Below are 19,871 nucleotides of genomic sequence, written 5' to 3'. Positions count from 1 at the left end.
AATATTGACTTCAAACTGAATGGCATTTAAAGGTGAATTGATACCAGTGGTAGTCTCTGGATATTTTGATAGTCACTTAAGTCCCTTTTCTAGGTATAAATACAAGAAGGATCGGTGTGATATGGAGGGGCAAGGAGAACACAGAGCAAATAAAACCACGCATATATGGAATAAATTGAGTCTGAGAATAAAATTTATCGGGTCTCTGCCGTTCCATTCTGAAGCGCCAATAGTATGTGGTATTTTCAAGCATTGTGCCTCCAAGATATAGAGACAAAAGAAGTCGGAAGGAATGGAGAGCACATGTTGCACCAGAGGCTGCTTTGATAGTCGACAGCGGAGCTAGCAATGACAACAGTCTTCAGTCAAGATCAATAAGCACAATTGAAGCAGGAATATCCACTAGACAAAGGAATATTATGACCGACTAACAAACCCTGTATAGCCTGTACTTGGGCTCAGGCGAAAATAGCCTAGTGGACAAAAGACTTGTAAGTGGAAAATTCTCCTCCACCCACGGTCTTGTTCGTGGACTTGCTGTGAGTGCTTGACTTGGAATATTCTCAATTACCAGCCTCCTTATATATGAACCTATTTGGACTAGTATTGAGGACTGCAAGTGATGTACCACAAGCACAGTAGGTATGAATCGAAGCTTGAGCATATTCACCAATTATCTCATCTTTCACATCCTGAGGTCAGTGGGCTCTACCAACAAATTGCCATACAATTCACCTCGCTGTCCTGATCAGAACACACCAGCGAACATATAAAACTGAAGGGGAGAGCAACATCAACGAAAGCAGGACTTAGCCCGTTTGCCGTGTAGGTCTTACTGGTGCGCTTGCCATCACCGTGTTCCATTCACGACTATTCTCCCTGCAAAACCCCAAGAAAAACTAATCAGAATTATCAGATCATGGACGCGAAATAGCCTGGATCATCATGTCCAAGTCCTCAGCCTACGGTTTGAGAGATTGGAAGGTACTTAATGCAGTTGTGACAGTGACAACAACATGGTGTTTGACCATAGGATTTACCACGACAGCGTTGGAATTTATCAAAAATATTGGTGGGTTGGAGATTCCAAAAGATAGATACAAATACTGATTCGACATCTTCAGGAAATATACGCATGAGACCTGCCCTTTGATGTTTCAATATTGAAAGAGGCCAACATGTGGTTCGCAACGTGCCATCAATGTATGATTTCATACATGCTATGCCTTGTCGCAAGAATGCCCTGTATTTGCGTTGTATTTATATATGTTCTCCATGCTACAAGCCATTCCTGCCACGTAATCACATGCCTTTCAGTGAATTGACGCTGCAATTTTTGCAGATAGGATAGACCGAGTGCAATGACCAACCAGAAATTCACCACGCTACTTACAATGCACACCAACCTAGAATGCAATGTTCCACCATTTCTTGTACCATGGCCAAGTAGCTTGAATAGCACGTTCCTAACATCGCGTCAGTGAAAATCCAAACCCCCACACTTTTTAACTCCACCAAATTCCCCAACAGAAGCCGACCTCGTCTCAACCCGACCAAAAGAAGGAAAGAAAGCCAAACTCACCTCCGCCAGTATAGACGCCAAATCTATCTCCCTCCTCCCACTCGTAACATCAATATCCTTCAACTTCTTCCACTTCGTCTTCTTCACCAGCTTGAACACCACAAAAAACGCCATCACAATCGGCATCGCCAGATACGCCTGGAAGAAGCCCTGTGCGGTTTCGGACGGAGTATTGGATGCGTAGCCGACGGGCCAGATGGCTGTCCAGAATTGGGCGATCAGGATGAGGAAGTTCATGATGAGGCCGAGCCAGGAGCCGTAGTAGCCGGGTTGGGAGGTGAAAGCTAGTCTGGAGGGGTGTGTTAGTGGCGGGCTGGTGGAAAGGGGAAGAAGGGTTCCAAAGGAATACATACTCGTCTAAGGTATGGCCGTTGTATTTCCACGCATGTCGGAAACGGATATGACATGCGCAAATACTCGCCCAGGTGAAGATACTGCTCAATCCACTCACAGCCAACATCCAGTTGAAAGCTTGAACACGAACATCGGTTCCAGCTGCGACGATGAAGCAAAGCAGGCCAATTGCACTGGCGAGAATGATACTGACCAGCGGACGACCTGTGTTGTCGATGTATCCTAAGATTTTCGGGGCTTGACCTCGATCGGCGAGAGCAGCCATTGTACGTGAAGAGCCATAGACAGAAGAGTTTCCGACGCTGAGGACGGCGATGAGAATCACGACGTTCATGATGGATGGGACGACGGAGATGCCGGCGTTCTTCACAGCGATGACGAATGGTGAGGCGTTTGCGTCTTGTGAGCCGGAGCCGTTCAGAAGATCGGGGTCGTTGTAGGGGACTAGGCAGCCGACGATGGTGAGGGAGACCATATAAAACTGGTAAAGTATGGTCAGTCAGAAATCCAGAACAGCATGTAGCATACTGAGTGGTTTAAAACTGGGAAGAAACATAAATAAATACACGGAGCAACTTACCAGCGTAATTCTCCAAAATACCTGCTTAACAGCACTCGGCAGACTCTTCCTCGGGTTCTCCGTCTCAGCAGCCGTCAAACCCACAAGTTCAGTCCCACCAAAACTGAATGCAGCCGTGACAAACACACTGCAAAGGCCCTTGAATCCATGATGGAATGCTCCAGGGTTATACCCAAACCCCGCGCCGAGATATCCTTGCGGAGATCCTGGAACACCACCAGCTGCAATTATGATACCTAGAATAATGAATCCGATAACTGCGATGACTTTGATGATACTAAAGACGAATTCGGCTTCTCCGTATCCTTTGACCCCGAAGAAGTTGATGAGGACGATTACGAACCAGAAGATCACGACGAAGGCTGCGGGAGAGACGTCTTTGGCGCCGGGCCAGTACGAGACTGTGATTGACGCTGCGGTGAGTTCGAGAGGGAGGGTGACGAGCCAATTGAGGGCGTAGCTCATATCGTAGTCAGCACACCACAGTTCCTTTGTTCTGGGGAAGAACGAGACTTACTTCCAACCCATAGCAAAACCCCATGCGGGATCAATAAATCGACTCGAGTACACCGAGAAAGCACCAGCAATAGGGAAAGCAACAGCTAGTTCACCCAAAGCGTGGACCGTGCAGTACAACATCATGCCAATCAGACCATACGCGATGATGAGAGATGCAGGGCCACCTGATGCGAGAGCCGAACCGGAACCAACGAAGAGACCCGTGCCTAGAGGACGAGAAGAGTCAATTTAGTGTTGCATCTCGAAGTGATGAATTGCAAGACCAAAGCGTGATGAGAGAATGACCTACCGATACTTCCTCCAATGGCAATCATCTGTAGATGTCTTTCCTTCAACTTCATCGCCAATGCTGGCTCAGCAGGAGGTTGGTCGGGTAATGGTCTTCCCTCCAGATCTGTGGCCTCAGTCACTACTCTCGCATTGGGATTGCGTTTGAAGCTCTCCAGCGTGAAAGCTGAGAAGAAGCCATCGTGGTGTTTTGTCACGCTGCCCCTTCGGATATGTGATTCCTTGTCAAAACCATGGTTGGGATCGCGATTGGGAGAGGGAGAGGAAGACTTGTCCAGCTTCGAGGCGGATGTTTTCTCAATATCTTCGTGAAGCGGTTCTGCCATTTTATCGCTATGTCTGTAATAATTTTGAGAAGCTGAGGCGTGTGGAGTTTCGACCAAGTAGTCAAGAACGAGCAACGCGGGGAGACCTTGATGATATGAAATAGTGAAAAGGAGGGGTACAGTCCCTTATCTGGTGAATTATGGGATGACAATCAGACTTTACTGATCGATGCAGGGTACTCACACGACACACCTCGCCGAGCATGCTAAGTGGTCTTAGCTATGTGCCATTTGAGCTTGGTGGAGCTCAAGCTTTGGGACCGAGATAAGAGCCCGCGAGGCTTTACGCCTCGTCCCGAGTTGGACTGAATTTTGGAGATCTACACCACGAGACACTAATCGATTGGATTGAATTCTTAATGAGCTATGACACTCACCAACACCAGGAACATGTTGCCGCCAATAACAATCGATACCAGGGCATACTCAACGGGATAACAGATGTTGGAAATATTGGTCCAATGGGATCAAACGTCGTGATTTGCCCATGGCGGTCGCAAAAGCAGGATGGGATTTCCATTGAGATGCGGACATGGGTGCAGTGCAGCAATACGCCACAGACGTAGGTCAAATCCACCTCCCGCAGCAACAAAGTGTGGGGGAAGACAAGGGTGGAGATATTGTTCAACGAGTCATGGATAGGGATCCTCAGGACCGTATCGAACGCTTGAATAGTCGCTGTTTCTTAGCTCATGCGTTGAACGCCTGTGTCTCGTGAGGTCTGGAGATAACATCAGAAAGAGGCTTTCTTAGCGTGAAGATAAGGATTGACAGTTTGAGTTTGGGATACGCATATGCAAAAAGTAAATAAAACTTCGAGACATAAGACTCATGAAAACCGTTTTTGCATGAATCTATGTGGCCAGGCGCGTTCGACGAAAGAAGCCAGAAGACCGAAGACGAGCCACATGCTCATATTGCAACACACGAGACACCAAGTCCTCATAGGTCAACTCTCATGGCAGCGGGTAATGATGACGCTGACCGTACCCGTTCATAGCTTCCTGCAGCAAGGGATAACAGCAACTGCATCATGCAGTAGATTCGCCTGCCCGTCCGTGCAGCTATCTCCTTCGGGGTGACCGATAAATACCGCAAGAGAGAAAAGGCACAGATCAGAGGACTCAGAAAGAAAGACGAGATAAGTCAAAAGGGACCAACAAACACGGCTGAACGAAGTCAACTCCTTTTTTCGGTAGGCATCAAATGCCACTGCAAGAAGTTGATTCAAAGAAGAAGTCGATTGCGCACGCAAGGAAGAAAGGTTGACAGCTCCAACTATGAGCTGAAGTTGCAGTGTGCGACTGAGGAGAACTTCTCTTATCGAAAGAGCATTGATGTCTTTCGTTTCAAGCTTTTCTTCAATCTCTCTCAGGCAAGTCAGGCGTGTGGGAGCAATCCGAACAGCTTTATATAAAGCTCTGGCGCAGAAGGTCGTACAGAGGTACATATGTATCGGCCAGCAACTTGCTTCCAATGTCGACCACGTCCTTACCATAGCGCAACTATGAAGCCATATCGGTTTGTTTCCCGTTATGTGAGTCTCCCACAGAACATGGGAGTCGGTATCACCTCCGTATGGCGCGCTGCGCCGCTTTGCAGTCCTCCAGACTTACTTCCCCCAATCCTCCACGACTCTCCCCCTTCCAACACAAGCAGCAGTTGTCCCGAAACTTCCAATGAGGATGGTAAACCCGTATGCCGTCTTTTTCCGTTGCACTACGACAAATATCCATTCCTCTAGCATTCCTTGGCTCCCAGCTCAGATTCCCAAAAAAAAAAACGCCCTATCGCGTGCTCGTTATTCCAGATTCGTCATTCAAAGTCCGTTCACGGTCTCTCGAATCTGCGGATGCGACGACTCGATGTTCGAGGATATCATACATTCGCAGAGGAGGTGTGTGTTCGTGGCAGGCCGACTTGCGCTGTTGAGGTGAGGTTGAGTGCAGAACGGAGTGAGGTGGAACGCGAAGCCTGAAGCTTTTTGGGATTGGGCAAAGTCGCGGGGTTTGGCTTGGCTGGCGGGGACCTCGCTGCCCTCCAACTCGCTCGCTTCGTGTTCGTGTCAACAAAGCCATCATCACCACCCCAGACAAGGCCCCCGGAGAGGATGGAGTCCCTAATAGAGTCCTGAAGGCCGCAATAGATATTCTGGTATCAATATACGCTAAACTTTTTAACTGGTCTATTCGACTCCAGTACTGCCCGAGGAGGTTTAAACGATTAGTTACAGTAGGACTAAGGAAGCCTGGAAAGGACGACTACTTACAACTAAAGTCGTACCGCCTAGTGGCCTTTATGAATACGATAGGAAAAATCATGGATATTATTTTTACTAAGAGAATACAGTACTACGTAAAGAGATATAAGCTATTTCAGGACAGGACAGGAAAGTCCAATGCTCCAGAGTTAAAACGAGTTATTCTTTGGAATCGAACAATATCACAACCTTCAGTTGCTTCAGATGATTTAATCTAGTTTCCAAAGAGAAAGATTAGCAATCTACAGGGCAACGAAATCAACAAGCTTCAGTGAGGTGCTTCACAAGAAAGAAGATGGCGAAATGTCTTTCAATTACGATTCAGAGTCCTTTTTACAATAATTGCAGAGACTCACAACATCTCAAAACGTATCTATTTAATTGGGTTTTATTAATGCTTGGTAGTAGAGTGTAGCAGGGAAACTTGACTTTGGAATGCACCTTGCAGCATGTAAACAAGAATGTTCGGTACAGTAAGGGGTCAGGTGACCTGCCAGAAATTGGTACTTACCTGGTTCCAGAAAGTATCTGTCTCGGAGGCCATCGAGACGATAAACTGGATAAAGGGAAGTAGGAAAGTACCAATAATAAGTTGTGCAACTCAACCTAACCGTATTCATGGCAAATTTCACGTTGTAATTTACTAGAACGTCGTGATACCACAGCTTGATATCAAACCCACAGCCTCCACCCTGCGTACCCCCGAATCCCAAAGGCAAATCCAATAAGTCAAAGCAACTGCCAAAGCAAGTCCCTCCACATTAGATCCGCACCAATTCATCCCGTCATCAAAGCATATTGAGGCTATTCCCAAACTATAATTAGTCGTGCAGCCCGTCACTTCATCCACAGTGGGACACGGCCCACCACGGCCTGACCCGCTCGGCTAGGCTGATGAAGATGAAACGAGAGGAAGTCCTCCAATTCGCGCCTCCACAGCCAGACCCCGCGCTGGGATGAAACAAAAGGGAAAGCATTGGGTGTGGAATTCTTAGGAGAAAACACTTGTCTTTTGAAAGCTGTTGTTGGGAATTTCTGTGAGTGAGGAATATTCATTGTTCCCATTTATTTTGTTGACTTCTACTCTGTTCCCTACTATTTATGTTTGCGACGTCGCCTGGATCATTCTGCCGCCGGTCCAGAAGCCATCCGATTGGACCCTGACGATCAAACCAGAGCCATCAAAATCAATAAAGAGAGCGCGCCCGCCGCCGCGAATGGGATTGTTTACTTGCAACCAGCCAGTAATTATTGATTAATTACAGGCCCAACCAATAACCAGATCTGTTCTCATTTCCAACTCTCCCTTTTGTACTGTACGCATCTTCGAGTCAAGCAACACAACACAACCAACATTCGCAGGATTCAGCTGGATCCCATTCACCCGCACGCACAGATACAGATCCGGAATCCTATTCTTACGCACAGCCTCACGTCCGCGTGCAGCGCAACGCAGCGCCTGGACTCCTTCCCAGACACCCCGCGCCAACCCAACAGCACGACACGACCACAACTCTATTTACGACCTAACGACTTCTCACGACCTCTTTTTCTGTCCTCTTCTCTTTTACCTACCTATCTACAAATCTATCAACATCTTCAAACCCTCACCCGACCCGACTTCTACAAATACCCAAGAGTACAGTACGATCCCGCCGCCCTCCTCCCATACACCACCCGACTCGTCTCGGAAGCACAGCACCCACCTCAAACCCACCCGCGAACATCACACACGCACCGCACAAGTCGCATGTGCAGTGCATATAGACACAGACACAGGCACAGGCAGGCAGCCCAGTATGTGGAAGAGGCTGAACAATCCCAAGGGGGCGCGACAGCAGCAGCAGCAGCATGCGGTTGTGGAGGACCCAGCTGCTGTGCTGGAGAAATCGTATGCTGGTTCTGGGGATGATTTGGGTTTATTGGGACGGAGAGGAGAGGTGAATGAGGGAGGGTATGGTGGGGATATGGGAGGTTATGGGAATAGTGGGAGGTTGGAACGGCCGAGGAGGGAGGGGGATGAGATGGGGATGGGGATGGGGCCGAAGGTGTTGCCGAGGTTGCCTTTGTAAGTTGGGTGTGGTTTTTTCTTTCTTTTTATTTTGGGGTGAGGGGGAGGGGGAAGGGGTGTGGGTGTGGGGAGAGGGGATGGGGAATGTGGAATGGGGAGAGGAGATGGCTGTGCTGCTATTGGGGTGTGCTGAGGAGGGGTGTTGTGCTGTGGTTGATCCGTGGGAAGGAAGGCGCACGAGGGGAACCATATCGAGCCTGAAGGTGGCAGATGCGGTGCATACCGATACATACTCTAATCTTGGGTGTGTAGACTGGGAGTGGCTGTATACCTCGTGGACGACTTCATGAGCTCCCAACCCACCTATTGATCTCGTGGTGGCCTGCGCATTATTCCCAGCTTCATGGTGGCGGAATACTGGTTGCAGAAGTCTGCAACATCGATGTTCCTTGCACCTCCTCTCGCCTCCAGGTCTATTCCCAGGACAACGGCTGCCAGAACACGTAGCAGGATTCTGGCAGATCTACCTTGTTTCTCTCCGTCACAGATACATAAAGACTATTAGGACCCCGCTAATACCAAGCAGTGAAGCAGTTCCGCCACAATCCAACCAAGACTCGAGATTTCGTCCAGCGTCCTCAATATACTCACAGCCGTCGCCGAATCCAATTAATACCCGGTTCACTCAGAACTCGTATCAGAGTACTTCTTACACTGAAAAGGAGGAGGTCTCCCCACAAAGTTCTCCTGAGCTGGGTCCTGCGAAGAATAGGTATGTCAATCTGCTGTGGACTTGCGCTTGAGCTGCCTACAAAACAAAATCTACGCAAAATCTCAAGGACTGTTCCGTCACTCCTACGTCTCACTTAGATGTTCGGGTTCTTTGTCAAAACCATCCCGACATCTCCCTTTGTTTATCCATGTTTGCGCCTCGTGAGCGGGAATAGATACTGACTACAACTAGGAGTCAATCACAGGAAGACGACGGGGTCTCGCCTATTGATGAAATGCCCGACGTTTCCCATCTCAATCTGCGTCCATCATCGGGTTCGAAACCTCCCTCGAGTAACATTCCGATCCTCCGACGAGAGAAGCGCAATCAGGTAGCTGCAGCGGCTGCGAATCTGGTTAATCGAAAGCAAGTTGGGGAGAACCCAAGAGGTCGAGTCGCGCATGATCCAAGATGGGATCCTTATTCTGGGGAGATCACAACAAGTGACAAGGGCAAGCCACAATCCGTTAAACCAGGAACATTCTCACCACCTGGACTTCGTTCTGTCCACAAGGAGACAGGACTCGTACTGGGAAATGAATCGAGCATTACGACTGCAGGCCCAAAAGCTCACACCTCATTTAGCGATCGTGTTCGCAGACTGAAAAGCAATCATAGCGCACCAGTCGAACGACCAGAATGGAAAGGGGCAACTGGCCGAGTTACGCTGGTATCTCCAGTGCATGATCAGTTGGACATGCCTCCTATTAGTATCCCGCGAAAAAGCAGCAAGCGTGTCGCTTCGCCTCACTCGGAATCTTTTTCTGGAGGGAGTAGCCCAGTAACAATCGTCCGAAATAGCGATGGTGAAACGAGCCCTGCATCACCAGCCTACCCCTCACCAAACATCCACACTGTCCTCTCTGAAAAAAGCAGTCCTCGCATCGCAAATCCTCAGTCCCCTATTACCGTCAATCCGGATCCGGATGTCGTGTCACAATCAGCTGCAACCAAAACCCTGGCGCGGAATGCTGCCCCAAGCGAGTCGCATGACCATACAAATACCTGGGAGCGAGACGACGGCACCATGGCGAACATCGAGCGCAATTTCCGCGAACAGTTACAGAAAGTCTCGACGCCTATCACGGAAGAGCCTGAACCGGAATATATCCAGCCGGCCTCCCGCTTCAGCGTAACGACCTACGCACCATCCACAGCACACAATACCCCTCGTCCATCAACCGACACCTTCGACAACCACCCAATGCCCGACCCTTCCTCAATCCTCAACCGCCAGCGCCCTCGCCCAAGCGACTCCCCAGAATCAACCAAAAGCACCGTAACCCGCAAAGCGGTCGCCGCCCCGGCGCCCGCCTCCCCAGTCTTCATCTCCATGACCACCATCCCATCCAACCTCCCCGCTTCCAAGCGCTCCTCCAACATCGCCAAAAACCTGCCCATGTCACCGGCCGAGGCGTCCTCCCACGACCTGATCACCTCTTTACAAGCGCAGCTGGAGAATCTCGCGCACAGACGCACGAATATCAGTAAGAGTATCCGGCAGATGACGGAGCTGATGCCGAAGGATGGGGTGTTGATCACGGAGGAGGTGAGGAGGAAGAGGGAGAATGAGAAGTTGAAGGTGGAGAGGCTGAGGGAGGAGGAGAGGGATGTGAGGAGGGAGGAGCATGAGGTTGGGTTGAGGCTGCATAGGGCGTGGAAGAGGAGGGATAAGGAGGCGGTTTTTGAGCCGACGGGGTTGTGGGTTAGGAGGGTGACGGGGTGAGCTGTGGGGAGGGGGGAAGGGAGGTGGGAGGGATGTGTTGGAGGGGTGGGGTGGGTGGTGAGGTGTTGTGTAGGATATTTTGTATACTGCGTGGTTTGGGAATGGCGTTAAGAATTCGTCCATCGCTTAGCATGGGCGAGACTTGGAGGCATGGAGCGCTGAGCGTCGTATATTTGCTTTTGTCCGGTTTGGAGCGAATGAGCGTGCATTTTTGTTGGATGGAGTATGGGATTTTTGAGCGGTGCAACTCGGAATCTCTGCGGACCCTGGAAAGGAGGAAAGCCGGAGGTGGGTGGAAGAGAGATACATGTCTGAGTAGAATAGAACTGAGCTATGTCAAGAGTATGAGAGAGGTCATATTACATCATTCAATCAATCAATCAATCAATCAATATCCAAAAATCGCTGTTGGTTTTTTGCCTTGACGTTTTTCTTGCCTTATACGAGGCTTTTCTACTTACCCCTGTCCCTGGTTTTGTTTCTGGATATTTTTACCCTGTGGCATGTGCGGTCGGCATTGTGGCGTTGTTTGTAGGATGGATGGATGGATGGATGAATGAGGGGGTGGATGGATGATGAATGAATTCTCGGACGGAGGGAAGGGGGGAGGGGGGTATATATATGCACGTTCATACTTTTTGTCATGATTGTTCTAACAGCGTGGAAGCAAGCCACTTGAGGAACAAGAATAATACTGTGGATTTTGGTTTTGATCTTGGGTGTGAGGGTGAGGGTGTGAGTTTGGAGGTTGATGAGAGAGAGTATGCTTGTGAAGAGAGGTAGAGTGGGAGGATGTGGACTCGGGAGAGATTTTGTCGAGAAAAAGTACTGCGAGACAAGGAATCACTTGCGAGAGGAAAGGGAAAGGGTGTTACTGTCATTCTTCCCAAGTTCCCAACATTGTCGTTGTCAAATTTTATGGAAACCAACTCTCGGGATTTTGGGAAGAGGCCAAACCTTGGGTGGCTAGACAATCTCGAGCGTATTGTATGGTGTGAGTGGAAGGTATGGGAATGGAAGGGTATTGTTGAGAGAGTGATAGGGCTGGCTTGGGGTGGAGATGGGTAGCTACCCATTCCAGCGTATTTGTAACACGTCGGTTCGGGCTTGTCTGGGTGTTGAGGGTTTGGGATGAGCGGGGGAGATGTGGGGGTTATATACTTACTCACTCTCTACACCATTCCGTCTTCGGGTTCATGTATTTTCCTCAGATTACCTGTTTTCTTGTACCTTGTTGAGATATTCGCTGTTGCGTTTCGGATTGGGAATACTTTGGAGCTGGGGAATAGGATTGTGGATGGGAGTGTGACTGGTGGTTGTGAATAGGTATACTCCTGCAAGACTTCTACCCAGTCAGAAAATTTCAGGGTGAGGTGAATGGAGGTAGGTTTCATTCTCGGGATTCAGACGGCTGGGGATGGAGAAGACTGAGGGAGGAAGGTTGCGGGTATATAAACCCATGCTCTTCTTCTTGTGGAAGAGCAACAGCATTGTCGATTCGAAGGTGACGACAATTCATGGAGTTGGAGTCTGTGTCTGCTGTGGAGTGTTTGAGGTTTGAGTGCATTTGTGTATGCCAGTACAGCTTTTGCGAAGTTTGATGAGAGTGTCCAGGAGCATTACAGGAATGAGTTTGGATAGATCTGAAGGTGGTTGGAGATTGAAGAACATGGTGGAATGTAAATGAAAATTGAAGTGTTGTCGATGAATTTGATGTTGTCAATCCTCTGCTTTGGGTGATGTATCGTTTTCTGAACTGGAGAGGGGAAAAGACGAGAGCGCGAGGCTACAGCGAAGCCTGTGTAAGTTTACAATTCTTGAAACCTTCAGGATTCAGGCAAACTGGCACCATTTCTCATGTCTCCAGATTCTTTCCTTCCTTCACCGAGTCCCCGGGAAAGTTACAGATTGCTCGTCTCTGTATGACCAACTTGTATTTGACCTTGGGCTGATACAGATTATGCAGAAGGGGGGCGGCGATAAGATTATATACATGTCTGTGGAGTCTTGATTTGGAATTTAGATGGGCTACGCACTCGTTTGGGAGGAAAGGTGTTGTGTGTGGTAAGTGAATGTTGATGGGAATATCAGATGAGGTGGGTTTATTCATGTCCGATTTTCGTGGATGCAAGGGAATGTGGGGGGCAGGGGGAAAGCGAGGGAAGGACAAAAACCTCTGTCTGTTTCTCTCCAGCAACCCAGCAATTGGAAGTGGAAATCCTGTATCCAGAATATGGACTGTGTGTCTGATTCATTGCAGAGTAATGCTTGATTGGGTGCTGGAGTTTGGATGGTGCTTATGATTTCATTCTTTGAGGCTGGCAGATTGTTCAAGGTTGGAATGTGGTGGAGCATGGAGAGGGAAGTTGTTATTGTCAAGTTGTCTACTCTTGTGAAACTTCCGCTATCATTGTCTCTTTCACTATCGTCTTCATCTCATTTCCTTCGCACTGCTGAGGTGGACCTTCGTTCTATCCAAGTAATCTTCTGTCCGAATGCATAGAGAGGACACCAGTCATCATTTTAATGCGAGCCGCTGACCACTTTATGATTGACTTGGCGGGGTATAGCTGACTCTGCCCTATCCGTATCTCCTAAAAGAGTGTAGGGAATAAACAAAGTCAACAGTTCGCTGAATATTCGTTATAGAGAGAAGTCAAGTCTATATGGTGGACATTTATATACTCACCTGGCGAGGTTCAGAGATTACTTGACAGGGGTGGGTGACTGGGTGATATTCACGCTTTTCGATCTAATTATTCTCGGTGGCTCCAAACTGTTGCTTTGTAGGCTTTGTGAATACTTGAGGATATTAAATGAGACCAAGCTAGGTATGCTCGGCGGTATGTGGCATATAGACACTCTCTCTCCTGGCTGGGCTTTGATACATATGGCAAAAACGTTGGCAAACTTCAGAGTTGATAGGTTGCAATCGATGTATTGTGCTGGTTGGAAGAATAGGTCTATTCACTTGATTGATTTTCGGATGGGAATAATGGGAGAACAAATGCCGATAAGAATGTGGGGGCAATGTTGTGTTGCGAGTTTGAAAGCTCAAGACATTCGAAGTTGGTGAGATGCTGTCGTTTCCGAGACCGCTGTCAGATTCTGTTTGCCAGTACTGTAGGTATGTTGTTATATGAAAGGGAAGAGTACCAAGAAGGGGGGTCCATAACGCGGTCCCTAGATCACATCAAGTCCAAAAAGAAAGGTGGAAAAAGTTCAAGCCTGGTCCTCGTTCCCTGACTTCCTTGCACGACTTTGTTCTTCTGGTTTGCTTTGTATCAGACTTGAATGAAAGTAAACCGCAACGGTCGGGGCTATTTATATTCTTGCTGTCTGTGCAGATGTTGCGATCGAATATCGAGAATGCTGATCGTGCTGATGGGGAGCGGTCTTCACCTGTCTGCCTTGAGCTATGATATTCACCCTTTCAGCTTCATTCAAGGATGTTGCTGTGACGAGGAGATGACGGGTATATAAAATCCAAGCAATCATCATTGCTCGGCAACCGATCATAACATGGTGACGGGAGACATAAGGGAAAGAGAAACTTCAATGTGAGATTTTGACTTAACATATTTCCAGAGGACGGGCATCTTATATACATGTATACCTCAGCTGGCAGTCCTGCTTTGAGATCTCTACTGGGAAAATGTATTCATGGGAAGGTGCCTTTGGATCTTAACAAGCAAAGAAGTCGCAGTGCTGTCAGATCTTGGGCCATTGTCGAAGCTTTTCATCTACAGAGCTGAAGGATACCGTAATCTCACCCCACATCGGAACATAAAGATGATCAGAAGTCTAGTATGGGATTCTTGATATTTATTCATTCATTTAACTTATCTTAATTAGTACTACATGATATTTGAACTGCGTCTTGAAGTGCCCAGCGTAGTGATACCTGATTGTGGCGAATGTTCTCGTCATTGATCGTGATAGGAATGAGGACTCCGTATTAAAGCCTCTGTGATTCCTCAACTTCGGAACTACAAGTCAATTGATAGCGCTGCTTGTGATTGTGAATTGTTCTATGGAGCATGTAATTTGCATGCAGCTAGCTTCGTTCAAGAACGCAGTGGGTACTAAGATAACACTTTATCCTGTTTGAAAGAGACAAGCTATCAATCTAACCCAGAGTCAGATTCATGTGTGCTCGGTCACTGCGGAACATTGTGAACTCCATCGAAGCTGCTAGGTCTTAACACTTGCCTTATAGGCTCCCAAGTTTCAGGGAACATATACCTGTGGTAAAGATGAGAATTCAAATACTAGTCCAATGCTTGCTAGTGAAGTGGCACGGAACATATTTTGGAGAAAAGTTGAAATGCTGTCGACATTTATCTTGTTGTCGTTGTAACTCCTTAGTCGACTTTGGGAAGCAAGATTAAGGCCCATGCCAAGGTAAAATGATAATTTCTGTATTATCTCTCGCATATGGAGGTCTCTTGGCCTTTGAAAGTCCGACAGGTAAAGCGGTTATATGAGATCAGGATACTCCCATAACGCGATCTGAAGGTGTGGTGGTGAGACCGTTCAACCTCTCATGCTTTACAATTAACACCTTCTTATATATGAGAACTGCGCCCAGTCTCACTTACCGAAATCCATTCCGCTTAGTAGAGAAATTCACTCAGGGCACGGCCAAGCGCACCCGACTTCTTTTTATTCATGTTATTACATTGCGGCTTGGAAAGATTTGGGAGCTAGGAATTGGGATATAAAAGCATGATTTAATGTCAGTCTTTGCTGCAGTAGACAATAACCAGAGGGACTTTGTATCGTCCTTGGGGAGCAAGGCTCTTTTCGGCAGATTTCATTTTGTTCGTTTTTTCGAGAATCATATGAACAGATCCGGGTTTAAAGAGTCAGTATTCTTCATGGCTCAGAAATGTCCATAATGTCAGGGGTGAGAGAGACCAATTTGGATTTCTCTAGCTGTTTGTTGCTGTCAAATAATGCTGTTGCCAGACTTACAACCCAAGGTGATTTTCCACAATACATGCACCTAGAACTTTGGGTGAGACTCAAACGTAGAAAGTGGAAATCATCCTCAGTAAATTCTTTAAATACGAAGTGTAGTTCGTGATGAGCTATGCCGCCATGTCCTGGGATTGTCGGTTTTTCGGATGATGTGAGGTCAAGATAGTTCTTCTGTTTTAGAGGAAGCGATGCTGATGAATTAAGTCCAAGGCACAGAAGATGCACAGTTCCATATCTGCATTAAACCTGGATCTCGAATTTTTCTTGGGCCTCGAAATCTCAATTCTAGGGTGGCTGTTAACTCGCTTAAAGGATTAGTTAATATCTCCCTGTGCTAGTATCTTGTATCTCCAGTGCCGAATGATGTTCCGTGGGAAATTTCGACTACAGTAATTTGTACCGTGCCACTCAGCATTTCATCAACGTGATTCTAGTGAGTGATGTCGATCCAGTCGAAGACATTGCGATACCGCGCGCCATATTAAAGTTTGAAGAAAACGAAAAGCATTGGTATTTGTGACCAAGTGACGAAAGCTGCTAGTACATAATGAGTTTTGACATAAGTACCTACACAAGTACATCTGGACCCTTGGCTGCATAAGTATTCCTCTCAGCTTTGCTAAGCGAGGGGTGTGTCAAATTCCTTAGCGGCTGATCTTCGCAGCCCACCCCGCGCACACCCACACGAAAAGATGGCTAGCTACCTTGGCATATTTACTAGAAGAGGAATTATAGCCTGGAAGCGCGTTCTTGATCACCTCTTCAGCAGCTTGAAGGAAGCATGGCTTGTGGCGTGTATGCCTATTCCAGCCAAACTCGAGTGCCTTGCCATGGATCATGACCTCGGTGCGTTGTCGCAGAGGATCAGACAGAAGGTTCGGCGAATGATAGATGACTGCTCTATATCACAATGAAGTTGTTAATAAGGCGAAATAGTCCATCCGGCAGCCTCGCGATGGTCAAGAACACCGACCCGCAGGTGGTGCTCTCTTCACCGAATATTCGTACAGGATGCGCCATCGTTCATGTGATTGGCACATATCAGAAGTCTTGGATTCGCAAGATGGCTTCCAGACCCAGATCAGGAACACGTCCAGAACATGATTCTGTTTGCTACCAGGGACGTCCACAAGTAGAAGTGAGACCCTCTCTATGTACATAATACCCGTATGCTATCTATTCAAATTCAAACACACTCTCATTAGCTTGGCGACGAAGACCACCATGAAGTTTCTGTGGTCCCTCTTTATCTTTGCTACCAACCTCTTTGCTGTCTTGGCCACGGTCCTGGTACCCTTAGACAATTCGGTAAACCCTCAAGTCGCTGCTCGTGATGCTCTTGAGCAACGGGATGCTGTGCAGGTTTGCAAGGCCATACTGATCGCTCTTAAAGCTTCTGCGTTTTGCTCGTCGTTCGTACCAATCGTGAAGAGCACAACTACACAGACTCGGACCGGACCTCAGCAATTCCAGACAGTGACTATCACACCCGACACTGCTACCGCAACTGCGACAGTGACTACTGGTGCGGCGCCGCCAGCGAGGAGAGCAAACCCAACATGTTCCATCAGGGGTCTGCCGGTCCCTATCAAAGCCTTTGCATGTGATGTCATCAAAGCAGCCTGCATCGCTTTCGTCAAGCCTGGTAGAACGACTGTGAGTGTAACAATCGACTGCTGCAATTACTTTCCTTCTCTAATCGGAACTTCCGCTTGTAGAAGACAACAACTGTACCTGGGCCAACAAGTACAACGAGTACAACTTTAGCAACCCAAACCTCGACGACGACGACGACAACAACCACAGCCCCAGCTGCCCCAACATGTACACCGGGTCCTTTTCCTATCGACCGCGTTTGCCAATGCGTGTACACCGTCGCATGTGATACCGACTCCCCGACGGACCCAGCCCTGACCATCTCGTCTGCTAACTATCAACAATGTGCTCAGACCTGTGACGACTTGAATGATTGCACAGCTGTCGTTTTCAGTCGTACACCAAATGGTGGAGGGATCTGCAAAATATATGCGCTCTCTCAAGCTCCTACAACCGTCTCTGCGCCAGGCGTTGTGTTTGTATCAAGAGACACGGGAAGTTGTGGTAATACAAGCTGCGATTCTTGATCCTAGCGCCAACTCGCCAGCTTCTCTGTCAAGCAGCTTTGTTTTATTGTAGCTAGAGGATGTCTAATTTTCAAGATGAACTGTGAATGGGGACTCCCTTTCCTAGTTGATGTATCTAAGAGAACAGGAAGCCATATTTGACCTGTTGCGAGTTTTCTCGTTCCACTTAAGACGGGGACGTTAACCCATATCTAAATGCAAATTAGGACTTTACGTATATTTGCTCATTTTCAGAATATGGCATTTGTAAGCTGGTAGATGCCAGGGTGATTTGAGTCGCCCGAGTGACCGGAATGTTTCGTTCATTGAGAGTGTTGGTGTCCGCCGGGCGGCGGCGAGCTGAGCCGTTCCCAACGACTCGATACTGTCCAATCAAAAATGATATTCCAAACTTATCTCCCCCGCTGTATCCCTGAACCACTAATTGATCTTTGATGATCTTGAACAGTCGTTTTAGTAATGGCAGAAACGGTACTGTGGAGCTGCTTGTGCAGCCAAATGTTGTTTTGATCTTTCGCTTATTGATATCCCTGTTCCAGGGTGCTAAAACTTGCACTTCAACACCAATGTTATTTCCGTGATGAATAGGAGACCTGTTTTGGCTTAAAGTCTTACTTAAGAGAGAGTAAGGGCAAGTGTTCCTGATCATCCCCGCTCGGGGATGGGTTTAGTAGGTTTACAAGGTGTCTCCACAACCATAACAGCCATTCACAAGAACTGTGCCAATAGCGCAACGTGAACGAATTCAAAAATCGTGAATAGTTTATGTCGAACCCGATCTGGGCCGGAATGTAACAAAAGTTTTGGCTTCTTGTTGGTGGTTCACCATGATTGCTCCTTCCTCGTCATGTGATAACGTGGCGCGCGCTAGTCCCAACCATATTTTGACATCGACCTCTGTCAATTCCTGGACTGAACATCTCGCAACACGACCAGGCTCCACCACGATGTCTTTCGCATTACCAAAGACTTGAGAATCAGTCTCGTCTTTTATCATCGTTAGTCTGTTACTCTGCGGAATCGAGACAATCGAGACGCGATATGAGGCTGGCTGCTGACGTATTACAGTGCTACCCTCACCCGCGTCTCGTCACGTCGTCAGATAATCTTCCAAAGCGAAGGCGACCAGCATTGCACCCAATGATTTCGAGTATCACATTGAAATTGCCACACGGATACACGAGATGCCTCGCAAATCCATGGGCGCTTTCAACTCGTGAATTATGGAGATGGCGCACGTCCCCGAACATAGAGCTCGACCCGATATTGGAAGATCATGATACATTTACTACGATCATACAAGAACACACTGTCCACCAACCATTGCCAATAGAGGTACAAACAAACAAAAACAATCATTACTCATATACAAACCCCTCAAGCTCTACTTCCGACCAGTTAGAGACTCAGTCACCATTCCCAAACCAAGCCCCTTGAGGATACCCTTGATACCTAGACCACCGAGCAGATTATCAAGTAGTCCTCCAAGTCCCAGACCGCTCAGGAGTCTACCGACAAGACCCAGGACACCAGCAAGGAGTAGACCAACAGCAGCCAGAATCTGTCCCAATGGCTCTGCGAGCAGACCCCAGAGAGGGTTGAGTTCCTTCTTGGCGTGCGGCATCCCGGCGATCTTCTTCTTTGCCTTCTCAATTGTTTGCGTAACGTTTCCGGTGAGCTGTGGCAAGGTTAGTATAAGCTTTGGTCTCTGGTACAGATCAACTAACCTCCTTCAGAAGCTCAGCAAGGTGGTGCTCTTCTGGTGTCGCTTCTCTGGTAGCAGCCTTCTGCTTTGCATTGGCCGTGATTCTGCCATCAGGATCCATTCCACGGATCGCACCATTTGTCTCCGTGAGGATGCGGCCGCCTTCTTCAATGAGAGGCTTGACTTTCTCGACCAGCTTCTGTTCGTCACGATCGGCCTCCTTTTGGCGCTCGACAGCATCGATTTCCTGAGCTAGTTAGCAATGTTCACGACCTCAAAGGATCAAGCACTTACATCCGTGATGTTCTTGAGGATAGGAGATATCTTATCAATCGACTCCTGTATGGTGTATGCCATGCGAGAAGCCAGCTTTGTGTCTTGCTCGACTTGCTTCCTGGCATCAATCTCTTCCTGCGACTCTTTTGGTTCTTCCTCGACCACCTCTGGCTCTGGCTCTGCCTCCGGTTCAGGCTCAGCTGGAATCTCATCAAGAAGTGTCACGTGACCAATAACTTGGTTCTTCGAGTTGTACACGTCTCCATCAGCGTCAATCTCTTTCCCAGAGCACTTCGTGATCTCTCCTTCCGTCAATTTGGCTATGAGGTCGCCATTTTCATCCACGACGTTCCCCTCGCGATTGAG

The 19,871-nt window shown here is 48.0% G+C and overlaps 3 protein-coding genes across 3 annotated transcripts; 2 read left to right on the top strand and 1 right to left on the bottom strand.

Annotated features, from left to right (window-relative positions):
* Positions 1-1,122: 1,122 nt before the first annotated feature.
* Positions 1,123-5,609, bottom strand: GAP1_2 (glyceraldehyde-3-phosphate dehydrogenase 1). Its single transcript, XM_058502045.1, has 6 exons — positions 3,325-5,609; positions 3,034-3,241; positions 2,517-2,976; positions 1,936-2,417; positions 1,583-1,871; positions 1,123-1,466 (listed from the first exon to the last, which is right to left on the bottom strand). The coding sequence occupies exons 1-6, from the start codon at positions 3,647-3,649 to the stop codon at positions 1,407-1,409; spliced, it is 1,824 nt and encodes a 607-aa protein (XP_058349215.1). The 5' UTR covers positions 3,650-5,609; the 3' UTR covers positions 1,123-1,406.
* A 1,282-nt stretch (positions 5,610-6,891) lies between these two features.
* On the top strand, positions 6,892-10,422 carry ONS95_008488 (uncharacterized protein). Its single transcript, XM_058502044.1, has 3 exons — positions 6,892-7,977; positions 8,507-8,692; positions 8,885-10,422. The coding sequence occupies exons 1-3, from the start codon at positions 7,709-7,711 to the stop codon at positions 10,416-10,418; spliced, it is 1,989 nt and encodes a 662-aa protein (XP_058349214.1). The 5' UTR covers positions 6,892-7,708; the 3' UTR covers positions 10,419-10,422.
* Positions 10,423-16,625: 6,203 nt separating this feature from the next.
* Positions 16,626-17,524, top strand: ONS95_008487 (uncharacterized protein; the record flags this gene model as incomplete). Its single annotated transcript, XM_058502043.1, has 2 exons — positions 16,626-17,057; positions 17,120-17,524. 2 exons carry the CDS (start codon positions 16,626-16,628, stop codon positions 17,522-17,524), a joined length of 837 nt encoding a protein of 278 aa, XP_058349213.1.
* Positions 17,525-19,871: the final 2,347 nt, after the last annotated feature.

The sequence above is a fragment of the Cadophora gregata genome (genome assembly GCF_030347475.1).
Source record: "Cadophora gregata isolate MNR1 chromosome Unknown scaffold_20, whole genome shotgun sequence".
In the NCBI taxonomy this organism is placed as follows: Eukaryota; Fungi; Ascomycota; class Leotiomycetes; order Helotiales; family Ploettnerulaceae; genus Cadophora; species Cadophora gregata.
This window is presented reverse-complemented; position numbering and strand designations above follow the sequence as displayed.

What these genes read in the sequence shown, in the direction of transcription:
- GAP1_2 (XM_058502045.1), bottom strand. Translation starts at nt 3,649, where the DNA reads ATGGCAGAACCGCTTCACGAAGATATTGAGAAAACATCCGCCTCGAAG. An exon ending in TGCCATTGGAGGAAGTATCG is followed by an intron (nt 3,242 to 3,324) that starts GTAGGTCATTCT and finishes CTCGTCCTCTAG; the next exon opens with GCACGGGTCTCTTCGTTGGT. An exon ending in TATTTTGGAGAATTACGCTG is followed by an intron (nt 2,418 to 2,516) that starts GTAAGTTGCTCC and finishes ATACTTTACCAG; the next exon opens with TTTTATATGGTCTCCCTCAC.
- ONS95_008488 (XM_058502044.1), top strand. Translation starts at nt 7,709, where the DNA reads ATGTGGAAGAGGCTGAACAATCCCAAGGGGGCGCGACAGCAGCAGCAG. An exon ending in GTGTTGCCGAGGTTGCCTTT is followed by an intron (nt 7,978 to 8,506) that starts GTAAGTTGGGTG and finishes AATACCAAGCAG; the next exon opens with TGAAGCAGTTCCGCCACAAT. An exon ending in CTGGGTCCTGCGAAGAATAG is followed by an intron (nt 8,693 to 8,884) that starts GTATGTCAATCT and finishes GACTACAACTAG; the next exon opens with GAGTCAATCACAGGAAGACG.